Source organism: Aptenodytes patagonicus, chromosome 10 (genome assembly GCF_965638725.1).
Source record: "Aptenodytes patagonicus chromosome 10, bAptPat1.pri.cur, whole genome shotgun sequence".
NCBI classification, from domain to species: Eukaryota; Metazoa; Chordata; class Aves; order Sphenisciformes; family Spheniscidae; genus Aptenodytes; species Aptenodytes patagonicus.
The window spans coordinates 17,995,006-18,020,827 of record NC_134958.1 but is presented as its reverse complement, the minus strand read 5'-3'; the positions used below and the strand labels follow the sequence as shown (position 1 = coordinate 18,020,827).

At 38.3% G+C, this 25,822-nt stretch overlaps 2 protein-coding genes across 13 annotated transcripts in view; one reads left to right on the top strand and one right to left on the bottom strand.

Annotated features, from left to right (window-relative positions):
* Positions 1-2,396, top strand: part of APBA2 (amyloid beta precursor protein binding family A member 2) — a 110,632-nt gene extending 108,236 nt beyond the window's left edge. For all 7 annotated transcript variants that reach the window (XM_076348338.1, XM_076348334.1, XM_076348336.1 and 4 more), the window contains one exon: positions 1,089-2,396. In XM_076348338.1, the coding sequence (XP_076204453.1) occupies positions 1,089-1,160 (72 nt within the window). In that variant the 3' untranslated portion in view covers positions 1,161-2,396. The remainder of the gene's footprint in view (positions 1-1,088) is intronic.
* A 1,721-nt stretch (positions 2,397-4,117) lies between these two features.
* ENTREP2 (endosomal transmembrane epsin interactor 2) overlaps positions 4,118-25,822 on the bottom strand; it is a 162,380-nt gene continuing 140,675 nt past the window's right edge. For all 6 annotated transcript variants that reach the window (XM_076348325.1, XM_076348326.1, XM_076348327.1 and 3 more), the window contains 7 exons: positions 24,001-24,161; positions 23,251-23,386; positions 16,388-16,463; positions 12,038-12,628; positions 7,785-7,859; positions 6,751-7,079; positions 4,118-4,702 (listed from right to left, as the gene is read on the bottom strand). In XM_076348325.1, coding sequence (XP_076204440.1) covers positions 4,517-4,702; positions 6,751-7,079; positions 7,785-7,859; positions 12,038-12,628; positions 16,388-16,463; positions 23,251-23,386; positions 24,001-24,161 — 1,554 coding nt within the window. In that variant the 3' untranslated portion in view covers positions 4,118-4,516. The remainder of the gene's footprint in view (positions 4,703-6,750; positions 7,080-7,784; positions 7,860-12,037; positions 12,629-16,387; positions 16,464-23,250; positions 23,387-24,000; positions 24,162-25,822) is intronic.

Below are 25,822 nucleotides of genomic sequence, written 5' to 3'. Positions count from 1 at the left end.
TTCTCTCTCCAGTATTTTTAGAGAAATCAGCAATGAACGAACAAGATCCTCCACTTTATCAAAATCCCTACTGAATTTAGTGGTAGTATACACAACCCTGGCCAGATCTTCCACTAGTTCCTTTGCCAGAACCAAAGATAACTTGTTTTCCTGTGGAAAATGATACTTGAAAAATAATACAGAGTACGTGCACGTTGGCAGGAGCAAAGCTGTAGATTTCAATAGAACCTCCATGCCTTTACCTCTTTGCTGCATAACATCTCACTAGACATATGAGGATAGTATGAAACTTTTTTTTTTCAGCATGAAGAGACCAAGATATCAAGGCAGCATATAGCTGGTGAGGGTCTGTATTATCAGTTAGTAAAGTTTACCTTCCTTCCTCTTGCGTTGTCTGATAGACAGCTGTTACTACATTTCTGATACAACTCTGATTACCTGATGCCTTTAATCCTGTTAGTCTGTAAAATTCCTCTGACACTATCACAGTACTCCTTGCAGAAAGAACTTAAATACACTAGCCATGAGAGAACCTGTTCCACCAAAGTCTTGACTGGTACTTAAATATCAGGTGATAACGTCCCAGTTTTGTGTTCCAATTAGGAGAAAACGTACAAAATGACAGTCCCACAGGGAAGGATTCCGTCTTCCTTCTAAGTTCAGTTAATACCAGAACAGCAGAACGAATTTTCAGAGAGGTTTGTGCTGCTTCTTTTTTAAGGGCGGTAACTGGAGTAGGATATAACAATAGAATATATATAACCCTATAATATATAGGGTATATATACAATATATAGGGTATAACAATAACAGTAGGTGTTGTTTTAGCTACATGATGTTGCATCCTGTCATTGTCATTTAAAAAAAAAAAAAAGAAAAAACAACAAAAACACCACACAAAAAAAGCAACGACAGCAAACCAGCTTGTTAGAACCAGAGAACTTTGAACTAGAAACTTCGGTAACATTCACATCTATAGAAACGAGGACAATAAATGCACTTACACCACAGGGAGAGACAGATTGGGCCTTACGGATTGTTTTAAACTAGTAACAATTCAGTTAATTTCTGTGTAAATCAATTGACAGATTCACATGAAGACTATGCCAGCTGCCATGTTCAGGCTTCTAACTGGACAAGAGACACCCCTATACATCTAGCAGGCGACTCTCTTGCAGCAAAATAACTAAATGATTCCATCAAAGCTGAAGCCCTCAGAGCTGAAGAGAATTTTGTATTTTGTATGAATGAAAGGCTTTGAAGCTGACCTGAGGACTCCGAAACAAGGAACAGACAGGTGTCTCTGCCTTTTCTCTCCTTCCTTTTTATTTCTTTGCCAAAAAGTGGTGAGAAGGATGGTCAAGGACAATAATCACTGACAAAAATCTTTGTAAAACATTTAAGTATTTTGCAACATCTTCTAAACTCTTTTCTCATAAAACTTAAAACATATTTATTTGTAACCTTTATGTGGAGTGATGTATGTATGTCTGTCTTGTTTGATAACACGGTGAATGTGAATATTTGATGAATGAGACTGCAGGAAACGGCAAAGAGAAGCAATTAGAGAACGTTATGGCTGCCCTCAAGTTAAAAAAAAAAATCCCAGTCCCATAAAGCGGTCCAATGCTGACGGCTTTGCATAATTTTAAAACTGGTGCCGCACAGATGGTATTTCAGTGGAAAGGAATGCGTGCAGTTAAAACTTTTAGATTCTAATGTAAAGAAAACCACTGTAGTACTTGGTATTGTTATGACAAGTGTAACCTGTTTGGCAAGGTGTGAACATAAACATGTAACAAGTGTTTCATATGCTAAATAAAGAATAATTGCCACAAGATTAAAATCAAAATATTTATTTAGATACATATTTATTTTTAATGCTTGTGATTTTTATGATTTAACAGAGTTATTTCATGGATAACTTATTGCACAGGTTGTGTAATGTATGTGTTGGGCTGGGGGGGTTTCTTTAATTTTTGCGAATTACCTTTTTGTTTATATTAGCTCAAAATGGGAAAGCCATGCTTACCTGTTTCTGTCTTTTATAAAGTATTCTTATTCCTAAGGCAATGTGTTCTGAATGTAAATTGTTTTGACAAATAGCCTAGCACCATCAGCAGTATTAGAATGTGTGTAGATAAAAAAACTAGTAGTAAAGTTGTATTCCTTATGAGATAAATGTTAATTGGTGTAACTTTTCGTCTAGATTTTTTTCTTTTTTGGCCAAGGCCTTGAAGAAAATACACTGTGACTTAAGAAGCCTTACCATGCAGTAACTAAAGAGCTTTAGATGACTGTACTTCAAGGAGTAGCGTGTTGCATGCAACTGACCTTAGGAAAGAATTAACCTACTATTCACTAATAAATCTGAAATAATAAAGGAAGCTTGCTTATTTTGTTTGTTGTGTAAGTTTACGTAATAAAAAAATCCAAGTAGAAGATCATTTAATTCTTCATCTAAGTGCAGTTGCAAAGGTCACAGATTATTTTTTTTTAAAAAGGAATTCATCTCTTGAATTAGGAATTTGTGTGTCATTATCTTGAGAGTAGTTGCTTTCAATTAGCGTACCTTGTTGCCACTGGATGTCAGTGTGACTTCACATCAATACAGAAGCATGCTATAATTAAAATACATTAAAATGGATGATTCTGTAAAGCTTAAACTACCCATCTTCAGCTACGTTCCTTTGTGACCTTTTCACAGGATGTCTGCCCAGCTCAGAGTGACACAAATGAAACCAGTATATGATTAAACCTCAAATGGAAACTAACGCTACTGACAAGCACTGCTGCAAAAAAATTAAAACCCCGAAACGTCAACCTGTGGTAGGTTCTTTATGAGAACCTTTTGTTTAAGGATGAAGCTTGCACTGGAAGACGTTGCTGGCAGACCTGTGTTTATGCTGGTAATCAAATTAGTGTCAATGATATTTACTTTTTGATTTTTTCTTTTTTTTTTTTTTTTAAGATCAATGTTGAATAAATCATAAATGCAGCAGAACCACAAGGACATGTTTTAGTAATACAATTGTCAAAACTACTAATTGGCGTAACAACTCTTTTTGAAAAAATGTTTAAGGCTCTGCTAGGTAAAAATTCATCTAACTTCCTATCAGCATTTGTAAAAAGTTTGTGAAATCTGCTTTCTGGAAATGCAGACTTCCAAAGACTTCTTCCCTAATGCCACAATTCACAGAGTACTTAGACGTCAGTTTTCATAGAATCGTAGAATCATTAGGCTGGAAAAGACCTTTAAGATCATCGAGTCCAACTGTTAACCTAGCACTGCCAAGTCCACCACTAAACCATGTCCCTAAGCACCACATCTACACGTCTTTTAAATACTTCCAGGGATGGGAACTCAACCACTTCCCTGGGCAGCCTGTTCCAATGCTTGACAACCTTTTTGGTGAAGAAATTTTTCCTAATATCCAATCTAACCTCTCCTGGCGCAACTTGAGGCCGTTTCCTCTCGTCCTATTGCTTGTTACTTGGGAGAAGAGACCGACACCCACCTCGCTACAACCTCCTTTCAGGTAGTTGTAGAGAGCGATGAGGTCTCCCCTCAGCCTCCTTTTCTCCAGGCTAAACAACCCCAGTTCCCTCAGCCGCTCCTCATCAGACTTGTTCTCCAGACCCCTCACCAGCCTCGTTGCCCTTCTCTGGACACGCTCCAGCACCTCGACGTCCTTCTTGTAGTGAGGGGCCCAAAACTGAACACAGTATTCGAGGTGCGGCCTCACCAGTGCCGAGTACAGGGGCACGATCACTTCCCTCCTCCTGCTGGCCACACTATTTCTGATCCAGGCCAGGACGCCATTGGCCTTCTTGGCCACCTGGGAATAGTATTTTCAATAATATACACTACTTCATTAATAAACTCCTGAGCATTCAGAACAAAGCAAAAATAAACCACGCTGCAGCCTTTACTATAATTTAAAAGGGCAACATATTGGGGGGGGGGGGGGGGGGGGGAGGGGCGGGGAGCAGTTTTAATAGGACAGATCAGTTGGCCTGGCATGAAAGACACTGGAAAATGGATTAGAACCAGCACTGTATATGCGTATGAATCACCTTTACATTTCTATCCAAATCAGTCGTTGAAAAAGCAAAGTCCAGAAATATTTTTTATTAAAACACTGATCATAGTTAAAACACTTTGAGGTACATTAAATAAATACAACTTTTAAGTTGTACAGCCAGTCTCTGGCGGTTTTGCAATGGTTTTCAAGAAACGCTAGGCAGCATCAGTAGCATTTCTGTAAGTACAGTGAAATAAACGCATTTCTGGTTGGGAAAACATTTGTTATGACTTTACTAATAAATCAGTTAAAATTTTGCAAAAATCAGGGCTGAAATTTACATTCAGAAAAACAGGCGTTATCCTCCTGCTGTTGGAAAAAAGTGGAATTCCAAAGGAAGACACTTTTTAAGTCATCCACTACTTGTATTTCTCCCAGTCCTGGTTTCTTCCTTAATTCTCTTTGCTGGAATCACATACCTGCAAATATTATCAAAGGATGGTCTCCCGGCAAACTCCAATTAAACTGTGAGGCCTGTCCCGCTCTAAACTGCGAGTGATATGGGACCTACGTAAGAAGGCAACTGGAGAGCTCAGAGCACCACAGCTCTGAAGATGAAGATCTTCTTGAAGTCGCTTTCTAGAGGTATTCACATTCTGCTGGGAACTTGTAATTACCTGTTTAAAAGGGCAGGAATGGAGAAGGAGAAATGGGGAAAACAAGGTAAGAAATCTTTTCATTTAAAAGGTTCAGTCCCTGAGTATTATTTCATTTAAGTTACCCAATGATGGAACTCCCCCAGAGGAGACGTGTTTATGCAGCCATCCAGAGACCCTCCCGCTTCTCCTGTTCTGACAGCCGGTCAGGGCTGAGTACTGGCTACTGGAAGGCACAGGCAGGCTTGAAAGGCGTGAGGCCTCCTACCTGTACTGTGGTGTGGAATCAACAAAGGCGCAAACAAGTATTTGTTTCTCTCTAGACGAATGAAAAGGAAACCTGTGGAAAAGGCGGCAGCTCTGCCTTATAATTGACAAAGACGAGTTCGGAGCAAATTAAACTCATCTGTTTCTTTTAGGAGAAAGAGACGCTTCACTAGCTTTGCTGAAGGTGGAAGAGAACTAAAATCTTGCAAGCCTGGTAAACAAACATTTTGGTGTTAACGGAACTGTCAAGCTACTCCACAAATCTGAATTATACGACTATTTTACCAAAAATTCTGTGACTTCTTAAGTAGATTGCTGGGATGCCCTGAACGTTCACTAATTAATAATGGGTTTTGTCTGAAAAAAATAACTACTAAAATTATTTCTTTAATGTGAAAAAAAACATATGTCTCCCTGGATCTAAGAAATCCACACAGGATAAAAAATGGGTCCTTGGTTTCTGGTTTTATGATCCACATAAACATTCAGATTTTTTTACACTGTTTTGTTTTGTGAGAAACTATGGTTTTTTCATTTAAAGAAAATTGTTTTCAACTTTCTAACCTTGAGGATTTAATGACCTATAAACTTTGTAAAGCAATAAAAATGTTAAAATTTAATTCCACGCCGACACTCCATTAAGTATGTCATGATAGTACTGCTTTTCTACCCACGCGACTACAGAGGTAACTGATACGGCGCTACTTCTTTGTTCTACTTCATAGTTAGCAAAAACAATCTTGCAGCAAGCTTTATTAAATGCTGTCTGTTTCCGGCCACACATCACACTCTCTCACATGCTGTTTAAGTGTTATTCCATCCTGCGTGAATACTTAGCCAGTTCCCCTCACTTAGGGGTCAGCAGACTAATACCATAGGAATTACCGTATCTCAGAACGGGGGGAAACAGCCCCCCAGCGTGTACCCTTAATCGTCTGTCCAGCTCTGTGGAAACCCTCCAGGCAACCTGAACATGGTTAGCCAGTGCTAAGAGCATTCGGCTTTTCAAATCTGACAACGTAAAAGGAACTTCACTTCTATAGCTATCGTTCTGGTAACAATACTAGCAAGAAGCGATTCATCACCTTTCTTCCTGCAAAAAAGATTTATTATTAAGCATGCATTAGATAATAAAAGTTGCTGCTGCCACTAATTCCCTTGTTTTATAGGATTCCTTCCAAGCCTTGTGTCTGTTTTATTCTCACTCAAGGTGAGAATAAATTAATAAAATTAATTAAATTAATAAATAAATAAAATTCTTCCTTTGGAAAAGCACAATTTCTCAGTTCTTCTTCTTAAAAATAACAAGGGCCATTAACATTCTTCCAGTCAGGAGTAAGGGTAACTGCGCTGTTCTGTTTTGATAGATCGCGGCCCTGCTTGTATATCTACCCATTCTTTTCAGCTAGCAGCTTATGCTGTGCAAATACATTTGCCTGAAAAAACAAAAGATCCAAGTCAGTTCTGTGTATCTCCGTATATAAACACAAATTCATGTATGGAGCAGTCACAGGTGCAGAAAGACGTTGGAAATAAGAGAAGATGATTATCAATGTGTAAATACCAGCTCCCTATAGATCTCCTAGGATATTACTGGGTCCAGCTGAAGAATTTTAAATGCATTCATGCGTGCTTCAGTGTAAAATGCATTGCTGCCCAATAAATATTATTTCTTACTAAAGCCATGTTACTATAACAGAACTTTTGTAGGAATTGGCTGAAGTACTTAAAACTGTAAAAACATTTAAATAAGGTATGTGTCTATCACGGTTGAAGAAATCTTTAGAACTTAAGTGGCCTACCTGGTCTATAATATTGGCACTGAAGATGGCTTCTTCCATGTGTCTCTCATCAGATTTTATTACTGATCGTATGCTGTTCACTACATGACGTACTTCTGGAGGGAGATTACAGTTTGAATGTTCCAAAAATTTTGCCACTAAAATTTTTGTGTCTTTATAGGCCTTAAGGTCCACTAAAGAGCGTGGTCGCTCTTTTGAGACTGCGTGCACAGCCTTTGGCTTTAGGTGTAGATCAATTTTCCTTGTATCCCTCTGTTTTCCAGTTGGTAGGAAACTGCTCAAAGAATGCTGACAAGCAGAGGCAGCCACATGAGAACCAGAAACAGGAACTAAAAAAGGGGGGGAAGAATATCTTTAAAGTAATAAGTTAAAAAAAAGAAAAAAAAAGAAAGGAAAAAAAAGGCAAAACAAATATTGTCACAAAAGTTTTTACTTTGTCATAAAATGTCTGTTTTTTCTGAAGAATAACAAAAACATGCAATCAAGGAAACATTGCAAAATGGTACTTAACCAGGGTCAAGAGTAAGACTCTTTCCCATGACCAAGAGAAGGACTGCATTTAGGATGAGTGGGTGGGTAATTAAAGTACTTCATAAATCACAGACATTTTTGTTACCTCTACTTTCAGAGACTTCAGTTGACATTAATGCTAAAGGGAAACACCAGCTACTCAGTGTTACATACGTAACTTGTAATGTTTTAGGCCCACGCGTGCTCCCCCCCCACCTTTAAGGATAAAGTTCCCCTTATTTCTAGGCCTTGAAAATTCTAAGCAGTGAATAATACAAGAGAGATTAGCAAGAAATACAGAGAAAGCAAAAATGCTAAACTGAAACAAAGGACTTCATTCGTAGCATTTATTTTCACTCAAAGGCTGGTTCCATCAGCATTGTATATCATATATGTATGCTCTTACTAAGTGATTTTTATGCCCCGAATTTTCTAGAGCTTGTTTCTCTATCAGAAGCTTTTAATTATTTGTAAAACAAAAAAAGGAAACCCATATGATCCTGCTTTAGAAAACTGATCCTCACCTGTTTCTAATGTAGCTGGAGATAATCCTGCATCTTGACGCTGGCTACATATAGGAGTCCAGGCACAATTATCACCTTTAACCAAAAGAGAGAGAGACAGAAAGAGCACAATCAACCCCTGCTTGTCCTCTGCCCAAAGCAAGGAAAAATACATTGGAATCTTTTATTGTCTCCTTTACAGAATGAAACTACTCAGAAGAAATACTACTTTCAAGATGCCCATTCATAAAGAGAAGCTACTATACACAGAAATGTCCTATAAGCCGTTAAATAAATACAAATAGAAAGATACAGTTCCTGCTTGATGGTTTCCTCTCTGTTATACAGCTATCAAATCCTAAATATTTCAGGCCTAAGCACTGAAGCTATGGAAGGCTCCTTGCTAGGTGCAGTCCTCAGACTTTCCTGTATTTCCTCAGCAGACAGAGTTTATCTTAGAAAATGGGAAAAACAAGAAAGATGAGTCCCTCTTATTTCTACAAAACCAGCATTTTATCCAATATTTCTACCTCCTTTTTTAATAGACTCCCATTCTTTGCAGGACAAATGCTATCCACCGCTGATGAAATTAATGGGTAGGTGACCACTATGGTTACTGATGATCCAATCAATACCAAGTGGTTACAGAGCATCTACAAACAGCTCTGGACATAGTTGCCTTCTCATGACAGAGTTTCTGGGACGCCAGCAGAAGGATCAATGATGATAAGATCACACTATGCAGTAACTACCAGTGCAGTCTGTTTGATTTCAAGCTTGTGACAATCAGGATGGAATAAACCCTCACATTTATGCTAAGGCTGTTTACATGTGTTCCCAAGACTGAAACCTATTTTGAACTTCTAGGTAGATTAGAAGAGGTTTTCTTCCATATCTTCAGGGACAGTTTATAATGAAAAGCTGGTATAATCCTCCCTGGTAGAATGAATAATTAAATGAAGGAAAACAAAGCTAAGATGCTACAAACATAGAAAATCTGTCAGAAATTAAAAGAGACAGCTTCTATCTTTAATTTGCTTTATTATGCTGAAGTACTGCGACACATGAATCGCAGCATGCTTATTAAGAGGAGACACTTCAGAGGTTCTGTCTTCCCATCCATTATTATACTGCTCAATGGACTTGCGGCACAGTCAAAACTACACCACTAGACATTAGCCTGAATTATCTGGAACACAGACACTACAATAATCACTCAGGCACTTAACTGATATAGCCACATAGTCTATCATATTTGATTATAGATTGTTTGTTGTAACAAATATCAGTGCTAGAAGTTGATTTTGTCCTCCTTTGCTATGATAAACTTCATGGGGAAAAGACAGAAAAACGTGCAAACTACTCATTTATAAGTAATTTTTTTTAAGAGGAAACTATTTCTTACAGAGATCATATGTCAACCCACCATACTTACATTGTCCAGGGACTACACAGTGACTATAAAGGCACCTGTTAAACTGAACTTTCATTTACAATTTCTCTACTAGGAATGACAGATATTTCAAAACAAATAAGCAAGCTCACTTTCAGCATTAAAGGATTAATGGGAGAATTGTTGACTATACGTGTCATAAAGACCCCATCATGTCAAGATGTGCTTGAAGCACATGAATTGTGTTTTATTTTATGCCAGCGTTAAAATTCCCAGATTACTAATTTATTAGATCTCATTGCTGTTGTGTCACTATGCTGTTGCACACGTGCAACATCCCTGTGTCAAGTAATTTCTGTTCCAAACCATGTGCAGTGCAATCACAGTAACATTCAAGACCCATTTAACAAAACTCCACACGGTAAATTTCAAGGTTGCGCTTCTAAGTCTCTTCACATTGGTTTGTATAGGGAGGTTAATCAGAAGATATATTATAATTTTTTTTAAAGTAGAAATGCAGGGTCCTAAGACAAAACCAACCCCCACTTACCAATCTGACAGCTGTATTTTCCCATTTGTGAACATGCCTGAAGCTCCCCCACCCCTCAGTTCTCCAAAATCCACAGTATGTCCCTTACATGAGTTATTAGTATTAACGATATGTACTTACAGCTCTGTCTTTCATATGGTCAGTCTACTTGACCAGTTGTTCTACTCCAGGACAATTTTAAAAAAATAAGTGTATGTTATTGAAAAAAAAAAAAAAAAACCCAAACACTTTTTCTTCAGGGTTGGTTAGGTGATGGAGCTCAGTTGGTCCCCTTTAACTTTGCCTATCATTCAACTCTGTGGATGTATTTTAAAATTCTGAAGTGAGATCTACATACCAATAGCCAGTCATGAAAAATCTAGATCCAATACCATTTAAAAGTTATAAAGACTATAAAAAAACTTCAGCTGTGTGTCACAGCTTAGGAAAAATAAGCTTCAGGGCTGCTACAGACAGCCGGAACGTGTTACTAGAATTGTTCTGCTTCTAACCTCTGTATGATTTCCAAATAAAGTTCAACAAAAAGTAGAGGAAGGGCAAGTGATGCAAAGTTGTGAAAACCTTCACAGAGTAAAATTTTGCAAACTGTAGCTTGCCAAGCATATCAATGAAAGAAATATGCACATCTAGACTGAAGTGCTTCTCTTAAAGATTTCATTTTAGAGTCTTCTGTAGGCAGCAAAAGAACGGCAAACTAAGTCAGCACAAACACCTTCCCTCTGAGTTACTTTTTCTCTTGCTCCCCCCTCTGCTGTGTGTATATCAGCATCTCTAGGACCATCTCTGCTCCTTTATTACAATCTTTACTAAGCCCAGTTACATCTCAGTAATGTTCAACCCGTGTCCCTGAACTCACGTAGGGCTAAGAACTTGGAAATTCGTCAAAATAATTCCCATAATGCCATTTCTCCAGAAAGGATGATGGATGTATTTAGGACATGTTAAAAATGAAGGCAGAGCATCTGTTCTACCAGGTGTCCCAGCAGTCAGCTAGAACACGTAGATATGGCTGCCTACAGTAATCTCTCTCTCAAACACTACTTAAAGAGCATATGGAGCACAATATGGAAAACTTGCAGAGTGCGATCCGGAAGAGAAAGGGCTGTTCTTCTTGTCTTTAGCACAGTAGAAAGGATTCAAAAATTCCTACTTACTGTCTGCACAGCACCTTCACGGCACGTATATCCTAGCAGAGTAAATTTCATAAAATAAATGCAGACTTCTAGATTAAAGATTCACTTTTCCTGGGCAGGATGCTGAGGCTAGATTTCTAAAGGTAAAAGACATTCAATTATTGAGCTAAGTGTGAGGTCTCTGAAATTCATAGAAATAGAATAATGATGCAAAAAGTGTAATAGAACCAACATATCATCTTCCTAAATGAAACCAGTTATTTCAGCGTTTTGCCCACTTTTGTTTTGAGCTAGTCACATGATTCTTCCTCTAGATCCCTTAGAAAGCCCAGTGAACGCATCTGTAACGGCACCATCTATGACACCTTACACAGCTTTTAATCTTTACTTTCAAACCACTTCTCCAGGTTACCCCTTTGAATGTCTCTAAACAGCTTACATCCTTTTGTAAAACCTGCGCTTTTCAAATGGCTTAGACAGTTCTACAGTCCTGCTATTACTTGATCAAGCCATTCTCTACTAAATCAAACATTTCTTCTCCACTAACGAGCAGATTTTTATGAAGATACACTGTTCCGCTAACATCATCTCCTCTCTTCTTCCCTACTTGTCTAAAAGAAGATTCATGTCAGAAGATGCTTATCCACGACAGTCAAAGCTTTCCTTTTCATTTATCATCTTGTCATGTGCCTCATCTTTCATCTCTTTGTCCTATAAACTTTTCACCACACAGTCCAACTTGCCACTACACAGTCACACTGACTGCCTCTGACATGCACCAATGCTGTTGATGTCGGTGTCACCTTCAGGAAACACAACCTGCTGTATTACAAGCATGACAGCTTAGTTAATCATTTCCTAAATAGACCCCAGCTACCATTCAACTTCTTAGTTTAGCTTCTCAATGTAGCAGTAATAGAGAAGTGGAGGCGTCTACTCAAGAGATGGTTTTCTGAGAACTGCAGAAAGGCTGGTACAATTTAGAAAAGCCAAAATTAATTTCACTCTGCCACTTTACCCATTTCTATTCGTCTTAAAAATTTTCAAATCTAGAAAATGTGCATGGAACTAAAGCCTTCACACGTAAGTCAACTCTCATTGGAACGTTTCATACAATTTCCAGCAGCATCAATTGCTGCATAAATCACATACCACTCATTTGTTCCATGTGCCATCAGCCTTGTGGTACTACACCTACCTTCTGTATAAGACGAACATGATACAGGGTCACTAGTTGATCGGACTATATTTGAAATTCGATATTTTGTAATGTGATGCTGCTGGACAGCACTCTCACGGCCGCTCACACACGATGAAGTATTTGCGGGCCCAAAACAGGGAGAGGTCTGGGAAGGGACGGGAGGCTGGCTAAAGACCGCACAGCAGATTTTCTTTTGCTTCGAAGGTGGCATGGCATTGCTTTCTTGAGCAGAACTCTGCAGTTCTCTTTCTGAGGGGCTGAAATTCTCTGAGGAACAGTCCAAGGACCTGCCATGGGCACAGTTCTGTTCTTGTCCTTGAGACCTGTCTGTAGAGGCTCGGCTGTGGGAACTGTCATCCTCATCAGGAAAACCCTCTGAGCGAGTTCTGTGGAACCTGCAGTGGGTGCTGTAATCCAGAGTGCTGCAGCTCTGGTCCGTAGCCCCTTTGGGGGTTGTACAGTAGGGAGAAAGATCTGCGGAACGGAGAGACCCTTGAACTTCCAGCGAACAAAGATCTTCAGAGGAGCAGCTACGGTCTGGGATATCAACAGCCTCAGAGACCATCAAAGAGGTGCTCTCAACAGAAACTGCAAACCAAGAGATTCAGAGAGAAATAAAGACTTCTTGCCTCTCTCCCATTCCTCCCCAGCCCTGTTTTCAATATACTGATTTAAATTTAGTAATTGGCAAGTACATCAATAATTACTCAAAAGCTTTCAGATGACAGAATGCCAAAGCAAAAAAGACTGAAGTAATTTACTTGTTTCTAGTGTCCTTCAGCAAAGCTAATTTGTGCTGTCCTCCAGTATTTTCTTCAACTAATAAGCATACTTGAGCACTGATACCAAAGTATTATCTGTAACTACATTTGGCCAGGAACAGTTCTTTCACTACTGGTTTCTCCGGTAAACAGTGAGAGATTGCCTGTGGTAGAAAAAGTAAAACTTTACACAAATGCCGAAAAAAACACGGCTCTGATCACTTTTAAGGCAATCACTACTGTCAATATTAGCTTTGCACCTAACACTTTCTAATCAATCATCATTTCCCTGAGACATGTATCTAAGTTCTTTACAAATGAGAATTCACCATCATATAACATCTCCGGCACACAAAATATGTGACACACACACACACACACTTCAGAGAGAAGCTAAACATTCTATGCAAGGCCACGTCATCTTTGAAGCCCTTTGTCATGGTTTAATTTCAGTCGGCAACTAAGCACCACGCAGCTGCTCGCTCACTCCCCCCCCACCCAGTTTATGTACTGAGCATGACGTCACATGGCATGGAATGTCCCTTTGGCCAGTTTGGCTGTGCCCCCTCCCAGCTCTTGTGCACCTCCAGCCTTCTCAGTCGGTAGAGCGTGGGAAGCTGAAAAGTCCTTGGCTAGTGTAAGCATTACCTAGCAACAACTAAATCATCGGTGCGTTATCAACTTTGTTCTCATCCTAAATCCAAAACACTGTACCAGCTACTAGAAAGGAAATTAACTCTATCCCTGCCGAAACCAGGACACCCTTTGTTTTAAAAATTGAGATTATAATCACTTCCTCTGTCATGTCTACAAATACATGTTACGGATGAAAATGGCCCCTTGTATGAAAATAAGTAGTTGGCTTTGCATTATTCCCAAAGTCATGACAAAAATAAAGAAAATAAAACTAGATAATCTAGTCTCCAGGCTCCAACAATACAGACAACACTTTTCCCATATTAGACTGGAATTCCTTGAAGTTCGACATCTAAAATCAAAATATTTACAAAATACAAATCACATAATTGTATTCAGTGCAGCAGCCTCTGATGCCCTTTTTTGCATAACAGCTGTTGCTAACCATATTGATGAGACAAATGTATTTTAACTGTTTTGTTCAGGAATAGAAAAATAGGATCTTTTAGTGAATTAGAGAATGTTTGTTAGGTTCTCCCATGTTTTGGGGTCTAGGAAGCAGAAAGCTTTCTACAGTATAGGGAAGTTAACTATCAAAATTAAAATCAAATATTCACAAAGTTGGATTTAATGAAGGACATTTTCTTCTTACATAAAATGAATCACAACAACTATTTTCTTTTGGGGCTTCCAGAAAATAAATTTGTAACACTTACAAGGCAATCATAAGATTGCCAAAAAGGACGTAATAATCAATAATGGAATACACTTAAAGACATGCTAAAAATGCATAATATGCACCGCTTATTATGTGTTAGGTGCAAAGCTGCAGTGATTTATTGGACCATTTATATTTGTGATGAGTCCCCAAACATGTTTTACCCAGTTAGATGATTCTTTGCAACGTATTCCCTTAACTCAGGCTTTGAAATATCTATAAAGTTTGTATGGATAAATGAAAGCATCCAGTTTGTGCCTGTCTTCAGAGCACAGATCTTCACTGTCCAAACTCTCTCTGATTTAATTTGATTTAATTGATAACTAGAGTGTGGTTGGTTGTACCATTTGCTACCTGGACTCAAGGGCCTTAAGCTGTATTTACAGCTTCCTACTATACTACTCTTCCACTGGTGTGGTTTTTCTGGTAATACAGGCAGCAGGAGGAGGGGCCTGAAGCAGATAAGAAGCAGTCACTGTTCAAAAGCCACGGAATGGTGACACCTGACTGATTTTGCATGAATAAAACATGCCCGAGGACCTTCCTAGTTCCCTTTTATGTGCGCACAGCACAATATGTAATGTCAAAACCCTGGCTTGAGAGCTGGCCCACTGCTTCCCAATAGTCAAAACTCTAGCACTGGCCTTAAAATTTAGACTTTCATATGTGGATGTGAAGTCCAAATGTACTTATGAACTTCAGGAACTAGCTCTGTAGACACAGCCCTTGTTAACAGCAGCACTTGAAAACTAGTCACCTTCAGTTGTCACACTCCATTGCAGCTGTCAAACACCAGGGTTTAAAAAAAAAATTAATATTTAGCAGCAGTTAAAGGTGACCACTGGTGGCTCTGGAAACTGAAATCCTTCTTCACAGAACAGGTACTCTGTGTAGGAACAGATGCTCCTCGCTTACCTGTTAAGCTGTCAGTCCCATTCTGGACGCTAAGCAAGAGAGGACTGTTTCTGTTTCTTGGACCACTCTGCCACCACCTCTCTGCCCATAAGTGTACTAACTGAGAACACCTGCCAGTCTATTCATTAATACGATATGAATATGATGTGGTGTCCTGGTTTTGGCAGGGATAGAGTTAATTTTCTTCCTGGTAGCTGGTACAGTGCTGTGTTTTGGATTTAGGATGAGAACAATGTTGATAACACACCGATGTGTTAGTTGTTGCTAAGCAGTGCTTACACTAGTCAAGGACTTCTCAGCTTCCCATGCCCGGCCGACTGAGAAGGCTGGAGGTGCACAAGAAGCTGGGAGGGGGCACAGCCAGGACAGCTGACCCCAACTGCCCAAAGGGACATTCCATACCATGGGACATCATGCTCAGTACATAAAGCTGGGGGAAGAAGGAAGGGGGGGACGTTTGGAGTGATGGCGTTTGTCTTCCCAAGTAACCATTACGCGTGATGGAGCCCTGCTTTCCTGGAGACGGCTGAACACCTGCCTGCCCGTGGGAAGCAGTGAATGAATTCCTGGGTTTGCTTTGTTTGCGTGTGCGGCTTTTGCTTTACCTATTAAACTGTCTTTATCTCAACCCACGAGTTTTCTCACTTTTACCCTTCCGATTCTCTCCCCCATCCCACCGGGGGGGAGTGAGCGAGCGGCTGCGTGGGGCTTAGTTGCCAGCTGAGGTTAAACCATGACATGTGGAAAAAGTATCTAATGAAAGTTTTACTAAACTAATTATTTCATACAAACTGCTCAACATCTTGTGATCCACTGAGGCTGTAATGTTTAAAAAGCCCTCCATATCAACAGACATGGCAAGGAGGCCTATTCTAGTAACTTTTAAACAAACAGGCTCTGTGCTGCTACTCTACTTGCATTCACAACATCTACGCTTCAGGCAGCAAGCTTCCTATTCAGGCTTCTGGAAGCCATGCAGGAAACTACTATATGGAGAAGGCATGTAGACTATCAGGAGGGCACCCATGGTTGCTGACAACAAGAAACAAACTGCCAGTTATGTGCATGACTCTTCAAAGAGAAATGACAGTTGCCCTGTCTGCCTCAAAGGGCTTTATAGAGCATGCTTTGTTGAGCAACGCTCTCCTCCGCATTTCCAGCCACATCAGTTTATGACTGTGAAAAGGCTCTTCTTGCCATGAACGCTCTGAAAGCAAATCCTTCTTTATCCATTGGGAAGGGCAGGAGAGAAGGAGAAGTCCACTCAAAAATCCTGCTACGTCTTTCTCAAGCAGACAAACACAATGCTACGATTACCTTGTGTGCTGAAGTCCAGGGTCATGTTCCTCTCACCCACGCTTGAATCGGATACTCGCTGATCAGTACCAGTGACCTAAATGAAAATTGTTTGATTAAACAGCACAGTAATCTGTAATTTACCAAAACAAAGTATAGCGCTGATGATCTTAAGAACACACCTGACAATGTGAAATAACTATCATATAAGCTGCTATTCAGATTGAAAGCTATTAAAGATATAGTATTTTACAGTGTCTTTGGGTCAGGAACAAATGCAGGGCAAAGGAATGTGCTTGAAAAATGCATTCTTCCAGAATCTATGAGCTAAATTCATCTTGAATTCACAGGCAGCTGGGGCCGCAGGCCACATTACAAAACTTAATGCCTGCAACGCTTAAAACTAATGGTTTTATTACAAGCAAACTCTTTTTCTGCAGTCTGCATTTTTCCATATTATACCACATTATATCACCCTAAAATAGGATGGAGAACAACAAAAACCATAAAACCAAGCACAAGAGCAGTATTTTCCTTTGGTTATTTGCTGAGATGTTAACAGCTAATGTATTTTTAAGCCCTGTAACATCACTGCCACCCAACGTGGCCGATGCAGGGTGCTCTCCAGCCTATCGGAGATTGCTGAAGGGAGATAATACTAGGACTCGCCTTTTTTCTGAAAGGATGGATCTAAGTGGGTAACTTCCCTTCACTTCTGAGAATCATGTGAACAAAATACAGAACCAGTCCTGCTGGAAAGACTTGATCCATAAACACCTGAAATTTAGGAAATCTTCTTTCTACTGATTTTAATAGACCTTGGATTGGACCTTGTTGCCAATCTCATTAGATTTTTAGCAGTTCTTTCGGATCATGATTATTAAAAAATGGTTCCAATAAATAGCTGGTAACAATAAATGAGAAAAATATAAAAAGAAAAGCCCAAGGGAATGAGATTGATACCATCTTTAGCAGAAAGCATCATATCTGCTTCTGTCTGCAGGGCCACAATTAACTAGTAAAAGCTTATTACGGTTGGTGACATAGTCTAGAAATAACCATCAGTCACCTCTGTGAAAACCTTTTTGTCAAGAGCTTAATTTGTATCTGGCCTTCTGAAAAACTGAACGTGACACTATTACTCTGAAGCTATTAAGGAAATAGCCTCCAGTGCACATGCCAGTGTAGATTAATGCACACATATATATGCATAACTTACTGTGCTCACTAATTTTTTTTAATATCTATCTATCTATCCATAGCTTACTATGATCAAGTGATCAGGAAACTTTTTCTGATACAAATTTCGTTTTTAAAAGTGATTTTAAGTCTAAGGGTTAGCGAATACAACTCTAAACAAAGAACAGTACCAGAAATACTTTAACTCAGCAACAGATGGATAGAGGACTGGGAAGCAAAGGTGAAATCACTCATATTTTTAAAGAATTTGCTTGGAAGTTTCTTAAAGGAGCTTTCTTTATTGAAGCAGAATATCACATCTGTGGTAAAGAAAAAAATTAGTGGTGTCACTCTGAGTTGCAGACCATTCCTGGGAACTAACTGTGGAACTGCTGGGAACTAACTGGAAAAGAAGTGTTCTCAAATGCTCTTTGTTGCTGGAGAAAATTCAATTAGACTAACTACATTTTGGAAGAAATAATATAAAGTTTTAAGGGTGTTTGTTTCTTTTTAAAAATCTAGGGTTCTTTTTAAATCTAGGTGGTTTCACAAATTCTTAATCATTGACAGGAAAATATCTGCTGAATATTTGTGCTGAAACATTTATTGACTTTCTACATTCTCCCAGTCACCTGGCAGCTGTAGTGACATTGTCTAGTACCTATAAAATGGCCTAATACGTATAAAATGAGTTACGTGCAAGGCTGAGGTTTTGGCAAACCTGTACTAATAAAAAAAGAACCATCTGTAGCTTTGATCTAGTAAGCTTAAAATAACATTATTATACAGCATAAACTTAAGGCTTGTGAAAAAAGCTGGCTTAGCAATTCTTGAAATCAAAATATCACGCATCTCAAAAAAATACGCTATTTTACAGGCAGAAGAAATACATACATTGTATTTACATACCTCAGTTTCCTATTACACAAACATTTCTAGATTATGACAGTTCAATCTTCATGTCCTTTCTTTTTTTTTTTTTTTTTTTTTTAATCCTCTGCTTAGTTTGCCAAAGGGAACAATTACAGTGTTGACAGAATTTTTTGACCTGGGAATAAGACAACTAAGCTCATTTGACAGAGCAGCTATCAGTACTCTGCTTTGACATCTTGTTGGAACAGAGTTTGCACAGAACACACCACAGACCCAAGGTGTATTCCAACATGGGCAGGAGACAAACTATTTTACCTTGCGGTTAGGTGTTAATACTGAGAGTCCTTCAGCTCACCTGGGGTAAGGACTCATGTTTTACTCAGGGAAACCACAGAGAGAACTGTTCTCGGCACCCTCCTCCATGCAGTGAGATTTGTATCAGCCTTTCACATCCTTTGGAATTTAGAGGGACTCAAAAGCTCATCCACTGCACATCACATTCCTTCTCAGGCTCTGCCTCAATCTCAGAGGCCCCTACAGAGGCTGAAAACCTTGCAACAACATACCTAAAGACACAGGGTTGCATAAACAAGATAGTAACAAGTCACCTCTTAAGAATGTTATGTGAATCAAAGGACACGGCCTCTCAGCTTAACTTCTGGATGCTTGCTTATATACTGCAGACTATATTATATTATAGTTTTCTCTAATTACAACTGTTGGAAATTAAAAAACAAACAAACAAACAAAACCAAACCCAAAACGAAACAACAAACCCCGCAACCAGACCCCAACAATATGACAAATAGATGGGACAAATTTACACACACAGAAATTGCTTCTTGAGACCAAATGGAAGACTGTGAATATTCCCCTCTATATAAAATCTGCCACATACAGAAGAGCACTCATCATCTTTAAGGTTTATCTCTTCAGGGCCTCGTTGATAACTAGCATCCTTAATAGTGGGAAAACAAGAGATTTCAAGATTTCGGGCATGCAGAAGAAATCAGGGATATAATTTGAATTTTGGTTTCTTCTCCTACTTTTTTCAGTATCTAGCCATAATTTGCAAAACATAAGCCATTTAAACTTATCTGATCAATGTGTTAATTTTTCCTTTTCCTTCCCTTCTTCTTTCTCCATTCACAAGAATAATTGTTGAATGTATTTTATATGCACTTGGAATTGATTAACCTCCTTGCTTGGGGGAAGGAGAACCATGGTTTTAATTGTAGGAGATAACACTGACAATTTTTAGTCAGGTCAGAGTTTTGGGTCACATAGGGATGGCACGTGGTTTCATACAGGTTCCTGCACAGCCGAGGGTAACAAAACCTTATTGACTTGCACATCCTCAGACATAAAACTGGTAAAGACAGTCACTAAGGTATCAATAGGAAAAGGAAAGAAAAACCATGCTTTTAACAAGCCTGCACAGCCTACAGGTTAGTAAACCTTATAAAACAGTCACTGGTATAATTCACTCAGAACCCTGATCTGTTTGTTCTTGTCTTTTCTATATCCTAGTCAATACTTCGCATGGAAAACAGTGTGAAAAACACTTTTTTTTTTTCCATAGTCATAAAATGGGAATTCCTCATCAGCACAGATTACAACAGCAATTTTTACTTAGATGCAACCACTTAAATTAGCACTGACATTTGTTGTCTGTGAAATGCATGAAATATTGAGTCATTTGATACAATTTAATTAGATTCTAAGGACCTCAATCCATTTAAAAACAAACAAAACCTACTGCTTGATGCTCAGTAAGAGGTTTTACAATTATGACGTTATTACATAACGGTTTCCAGAAGCACTTCTGTAGCTAAAGCTCTGCCATGATTTCCATTGCAAAGCCTGCCTTTGAGGGATTTATATAAATCTAGTTATTTCAGTTCATACTGTACTGTAGCTTGGTGCATATTATATGGGAGCGTTTGCATCATGTAGCAATTTAGGACTCCCATTTTGTTTCTCTTGTAGACCTAAAACTGTCCTAGACTTTGGCTCCATTCATCCATTTACGGATCGACTGGGACACTGACTGCAAAAAAAAATACGTTAGGGCTTTTGTTGTCAAGAAAAGTATATGGCTATAAAATGGCTGTGTAGGCTTTAGTTAGCACTGCCAATGTACTTCGCTTCTGATACTCAGCACCTGTTGTTATTTTGCTCCTACAAGCTCTCTGAACCAGCAACTATCAGGCATATATAAACTCACTCCTGGCAAGAAACTATATAATTATCACCATTTAGAAATTAAAAATCACTTGTGATTAGAACAAACACTTCTGGAACCCAGGTGGCCAGAGATTAATAGGCAAGGCACTGACACTGACCCCAGATGCCAAAAAATAACGGTCAATACATCTGCTTATTAAAGCTCGTGCTCTTCTTGCAAGAGCATGACTTTGCTGCTTTAAATGATGTCTTGTTAAATTATACTTTTATTATATGCTGTTGCTGTTGTGCTGCTGGATGTCAATGTTCATGCAAAGTGTAATCCCAATTACAAGAGTGCTCAAAGTGATTTTGTGCTTAAATATAAATAGACACTTTTCTAAACCTTACTTAGTACTATGTACAAATTCTTATCACAGATATGATCCTTCCTTTTCTAAACCTGACTTAGTACTACGTACGAATTCTCATCACAGATACGATCCTTCTCTGTCCCCCCATACCATGTATGATTCATACCACTTTTGCCAATTATTTTTTTAATCACTGAAAAATACCAACTCCTCCAGGGCTTGCAGGTTCCTCTGAGTTACTGTAAAGGAAAAAGGATGGAACTTGGATAAAAAAAAATTTTAGAAAGGAGATGGCCTTGGAAACTCCAATTTTGCTGTTCAGAAAAGAACTTCACTCACAAGCAGTTTATACCAATTCATTTTATTATAGCCAAATAAATCAAAGGTAGTGCAATGTTTGGCCTGTTTATTGTGGCTGGTGGTGGAGGGTATGATACAAGGCAAGGATTAGAAGAGTTGTCAGAAGCTGCTTTGTCAGTCGTAGAAGCTGCAAAGTTAGGCATATCTTGGAGTTTTTTAATTGCGTTTTTGTCAGGCACTGTGCATCTCAACGTTCTTTTTTACTCAGACACTTGTCTTATTAATTGTCTTAATAATCTTCTTATGTATAATAGTAAAAATTTATATAATTTCTTTAGTTTTGTGGTTCCAGTTGTGGTTTCCCCCAGTGTGAAAAAAATCACTAGCAAGCTTTTCAATGTTATATTTTGGGGAAATGCAAAGTACTCCCCTCTGTAATGTGGGCCCAATTTGGCAACCTGAACACACATTTCCACAGTGCGCTATTAACAACTGATAAACAGTATCTAGAATGTTTGACTCCTTGAGTTTTTACTGAACCCTGCAAGAAATTACAGTTTCTAAAAGCAATTTTAAGTATTTTCCCATTTGTGACAGCTGATTCAATTATCACAAATCACTTAAAGCAAAACTTTGCTCAAATTAGCTTTGGCTGTACATGCAGATACATTATAATTCCAGTTTCAGTTGAGTTGACACTGTATAGTAAAAAACAAGGCAAAAAGTGTAATGTAAATATTTGTCTGTATACTGGATCCGCAAAGTTCAGAATAAAGGTGTTACGCACTCTCAGGAGTAACTGCTTCTGCCATGTAACAGCAGAAGCCATTAAAAGCTGTAACAGCCAAAAGTATAAGCAACAGATAGAGAGCTACTCATTGCTATTTCATAGGAAGAACACGTCCCTATCCTTTTATCATTCAAATCTTTGCTCCGTATGGTTTCTTATCAGCTAATGTAACACTGAGGCAGGAATCAGTTTCTAGCACTTTGGTGCCTGACAGGAGCCTCCTTACGGAGGCTGTATCTTACAACTACTAAAGCATAGATTTGGCACCAAGTTCAAGGCATCCTGTCAAGACTAGAGCATACCGTTATAAGAACCTACACTATTACCAGATGCTCCCAGTACTTTTCCAGAACGTCATCTGAAATCTGACATAAGTGGGGGACTGCAAATGTGTATTTTTAACTTTGTTAATCTGAGGTTATTTGCAGAGATTTTCAAAGACATGTTAGGAATTTTCAAGTCCGTGTTCTACCTACACATAGAGTTTAAAATGGGAATTCGTAATTAACTTGGCTGAGATCACACAAAGAGCAAAACCGAATGTCCCATGACCTCTATGCTATATACACACATACACAAACATACAGAAATTATTAGCATTACATGTCGCAAGACACGCAGTTATCTTTTTCGTTATTAAACCTAGACTGTTGTACTGAGCTCCAACTAAAAGTAGTATATTGAAGTGAGGCAAATCCACCATCATCAGTATTTGGAATAAAAAATATTTTACAGCTGTAGGGGTTTTTAAGAAAATAAACATGCTTCTTAATTCCTTGTTACGTATAGAAATTAAGAAATGTAATCTCATTTTAAAAGATCATTATCCTTTTCAAATAAGGAAAAACACTGTGCTTCGGTGATTCCAATCCATTCTTCTAGGTTTTTGTTACTGATAGTCCAGTATCATACTACTTTTGTAATGGATGATAACAGCTGAAATATTACTACTCTCATAAGCATTTGCCCAATGATGCACAAGAACATAAGGAGAATACACATTAAGTAAAATTTGTTAGTTAAACCCTTTTAAAGAGAATGGCCTGAAAAATGTGTTTAAAGAATATAAATATTTTGTAATGGTTGTTCCCCCAAAGTACAATTAACTCCTAAATTATTTTAGATCATTAAATTTATCTAAAATTGTTTCACATCATGAAAATTTGAAGACTAGGTAAAGAATTTCCTTTGGCTTTCCTTACCTGACTGGCAGGCGCCTCTCCAATCACTGCCTCATAAGGAGGGGGCAGCTCAGTTGGATACAGCATTCCTGGGCTGTTAATGGTTACTTCGTATAAAGCACTGAATGGGGAATGAGGAAAGTCCAAATGGAGACCTCTGTTTAAAAATACAAACAAGCACACTTAAGAAATTGCATTGGATTTATTTGGTAAACTATTACCAACACCACAATGATGTAGAGCATTCTCTGAATTCAAAGCCAATATACTACAAAGAATTATACTGAAGAAATTTATTAGACAACCAAAAGGAAGCCCTCACTCGCAGGGTAGCTTTAAAAATTGTATTTCATTTTGGATGCCACGCATCTCTACCAGCTTGTTTTGCAGTCACTATTGTCCTTCACTACTCCACAATAATACGCATTAACTGCAATGATTTCCTTAGAAAATTAAATCTCATATTCAACTTCAAGGGTATAATGTTAACAACTGTGAAAGGATTACCCATAAGCTGATCTCTGCTTTAAGTTCAGATATTGTTATCCTTGTCTTAGCTAAATTCAATCACTTCTCTATTACAGCAGTGCTTTAACACAAATATTTCCCGGTGCATCCTAACAAGTTTGCAAAAAACGTATGTAATCTCTCTGGAAAAGAAGCACCTAATGTAAGTGAAGGACATTACTTGGCTTCATATTCTTTGAAAGAGCTGCATAGTCTGTAGCTCAGAACTATGTGATGACTGTAACTACAGGGAAGAAGAATCACCTCTGCGCCTCTATCACTGGTGTGCAGGTATATTCTGGCGGGTAGTAGGGTGGAGGCGGTATTGGTGGTATGAACTCATCAAAATCCAGGGTTTGATGCAAGATAGTTCCATGGGGAGTCATGCAGTCAGGATTGGTAGAATGCGGCCTCTGTGGCAGAAACTGAAAACGAACAGGTCAAGTTCCTTCAGATGGTAGAAACATCATGACCAATAATAAAAATGTTAATAGAAGGTCAGTATTAGCAATGCTGACCAATACCCAATTTCACTAATATCCATACTGAAATGAAAGAGACACTTCTGGAAGCATAAGAATACCTGAGATCAGTGAGGAGTGTGAGTCAAACTGCCAAAATATAACACAAGGTTTTACTAAAGACAGAGAGGCCTGTGCCTCAAAGTCAGTCACTCAGGATGCAGAACATAGACATTTAAAATTAAATAGGAGAAATACTTCTATGTTGTAATACAATTTCATTATAGCACTACATAATCAGCTGTATTTTAAAAATTGATGAACAATAGATACAACTACTAAAATAACTATTTGCATGTTTTTGTTTCCAATCTGAAATGCCTTGTGCTTACAGAGAAAAAAAAACAACCCCACCCCCCAAAAAAACCAAACTAGAAACAAGCTACCACATATTAATTACATTTTGAATATGACAACTACAAATATCCCACCTATTTTTCACTTCAAAAAAAGGGCCACTTATAACTATTCTTTATTATTCTTGTAAAATAAAATATACTTAATAGCCATTTGTAGTTTGGTGATACAGACATTGCACACTTAAATGCGGTATAAAGGTTTTAAATACTGGTATGAATGTAAGAAAAACATTCATTCCATATAAAAATCTCAAAACCAAAACGAAAATATCCACACTGAATAATAAAAAGTAATAATACTGACAACTACTGTCAACATTTGTGACAGGAACCTAATCAGCTTCTAGCATAGCAGTGATATCAAAATGCCATTCTGATACCTTCGATATCAGAAACACTGTAACTTAACAAGACTTCTAGCAAAGGCTTAAACTACTTCAAGAACAAATATTGACCATTCTGCAGACCACATGGAACCCAGCCACCTTTGACCTGGCTTTATATGGTCCCCATGGATAAAAGGGGATCAAAAGACAATCCAAAACCACAGAAGAGTTCTTTCTTCTCTGGGCAAGCTTCTGCTGTCATATCACTTTTCTTGGATCAGTAGATGACTTGGTCTTTAGCTCTTGCCTTTTAAAACAAGTGAGCTAAGAAAATTTGCTGAAGGCACATTTCTTTTTTATACTGGAACAAGAGAATATATGTCTTTGTACTGTTGTCTCATTACGCTGTTATTTGTTTAAATCCATGATAAAGACTTAAGAAGCAGTGAAATAAAAGGGAAAATGCTTATGCTTAGGAGATCCAGCAAATAGAAAGTAAATTACCTTAATTTTTAATGTCACAGTTTTATATTTTTCACTTTTTCAAATTTAACTTGGTGCAGTTATGCTGAATTTACATTACCATAGAAATGATATTGGTCTTTGGTATTTAAAAGGTTGAGTTACATCTTAATTCTACTAAACACACTCTATGTAGGTTGTTTCAAAGGTCAAAGCTGTAATAATGCAACACAACAGAGGATCAGGAGGACCAATTTCAATTGTTTGTGAAAAGGAACTATTAGTTGCTTACTAATCGGCTCTCTAGAGGTATTTTCACAAGTAACTGTTAAATAAAGAACCTCCTCTGCAGAATATGTTATATCATTATATCTTACACCCAGCCAATGACTTTCAGCCATTGTAGTCTACAGATGGT